Here is a 1,357-nt window from a genome sequence, read left to right on the forward strand (position 1 = left end):
CCCCCGGGTCTGCAGCAGTGCCGGCTTCGGCCCGCGCTCCGCCTTCGCTCAGTCGGGACCCCGCAGTGGGCGAGATGTCTGGGACTGCTCTGCGGGTCGCGGGCCGGCAGCTGAGCCAGCGCGCGGGGTCTGGCGCCCCCATCCTCCTGCGGCAGGTGTCAGGTGGCCGGGCCCGGGAGCGGGGTGACTCTTTGGGCCTGAGGCGGCGGAAGTGGGGGCTTGGAGCCGGGACTCCTGCGTCCTTTAAGGGAGAGGCATCTGGGAGTCCCGAGGGCTAGATTTTTGCGGAAAGGTTGGGGCCAGACTCCTGAGTTGTTGAAAGGAAAGACATTTGAGGGTCCCGATGTCTGGATCTTTGCGGAAGAGGGGACCTTAAGGCTAGACTCCTGCTGGAGACTGAGCTTCGTGAGTATTAGGAAGTGGGGACTCCTTAGTGCCGAGGGAGGAAGGGATCGAGAGCCCAGGCTGCTGGCTGCAGGGGGAATAAGGAGCTAGGGTTTCCACTTTTGGATCTTAATGATTAGAATCTTAGGGGAAGCCTGGCCTCTTGGGTCCCCAGTGGTGGGAGCCTGGTTGTGTGTTCTCACCTGTCCCACACCCCCTTCCCAGCTGTTTGAGTCCAAGAGCTGCACCTATACGTACCTGCTGGGTGACAGAGAGTCCCGAGAGGCCATTCTCATCGACCCGGTTCTGGAGACCGCCCCCCGGGATGCCCAGCTGGTGAAGGAGTTGGGGCTGCGGCTGCTTTACGCCGGTCAGTCCGGGATCCAAGTCTGGGCCCTGAGGGGGGCGGGGCTGCAGTGGAAGTGGAGTTGGGTGGTGGGGGCCTCCAACTCCTGGGACTGACTTAGGAGTGGGGCGGGGAATTCTGGGTTTTCTTTACACTCTCCTGAACCGCCTGCCTCTCTCTCTCGCAGTGAATACCCACTGCCATGCGGACCACATTACCGGCACCGGGCTGCTCCGGTCCCTGCTCCCAGGCTGTCAGTCTGTCATCTCCCGCCTTAGTGGAGCCCAAGCGGATCTTCACATTGACGATGGAGACTCCATTCGCTTTGGCCGCTTTGTGAGTTGGTGGCTGGCCCCTGGGGAAGGCCTGGACTCCTTGGATTAAGGGAAGAGGGGGGTGTGGGGTCTAGGACTCCTGGGTGTGAGGGAGCAGGAGACAGGAAGTGTGGCGCCAGGGTCCTGGGGGCTCGACCCAAGACTCTGGGTTTCTGATCCCTAAGAGGTCCCTGCCCTTGGGTGGAAGGCACCATAAACCCAGGTGGGACACTAGGGCAAGAGGCTCTGGTCAGGTGTGTCTCTGGCTGAGCCTCTTAAGTCAACAGCGTTTATGGCATTTCCTAAGGCCTTG

The 1,357-nt window shown here is 61.6% G+C and overlaps 1 protein-coding gene across 1 annotated transcript; it reads left to right on the forward strand.

The window, feature by feature from the left end:
* Positions 1 to 74: 74 nt before the first annotated feature.
* On the forward strand, positions 75 to 1,114 carry LOC103213509 (persulfide dioxygenase ETHE1, mitochondrial-like). Its single transcript, XM_007959269.2, has 3 exons — positions 75 to 155; positions 610 to 754; positions 918 to 1,114. Exons 1-3 carry the CDS (start codon positions 75 to 77, stop codon positions 1,112 to 1,114), a joined length of 423 nt encoding a protein of 140 aa, XP_007957460.1.
* The last annotated feature ends 243 nt before the right edge of the window (positions 1,115 to 1,357 follow it).

Source organism: Orycteropus afer, unplaced genomic scaffold, assembly GCF_000298275.1.
Source record: "Orycteropus afer afer isolate SDZICR_OR568_19922 unplaced genomic scaffold, OryAfe1.0 scaffold04313, whole genome shotgun sequence".
Lineage (NCBI taxonomy): Eukaryota > Metazoa > Chordata > Mammalia > Tubulidentata > Orycteropodidae > Orycteropus > Orycteropus afer.

Coding starts and splice junctions, on each gene's coding strand:
- LOC103213509 (XM_007959269.2), top strand. CDS start 75: ATGTCTGGGACTGCTCTGCGGGTCGCGGGCCGGCAGCTGAGCCAGCGC. Junction 156..609: donor CCCCCATCCTCCTGCGGCAG/GTGTCAGGTGGC, acceptor CCCCCTTCCCAG/CTGTTTGAGTCCAAGAGCTG. Junction 755..917: donor GCTGCGGCTGCTTTACGCCG/GTCAGTCCGGGA, acceptor TCTCTCTCGCAG/TGAATACCCACTGCCATGCG.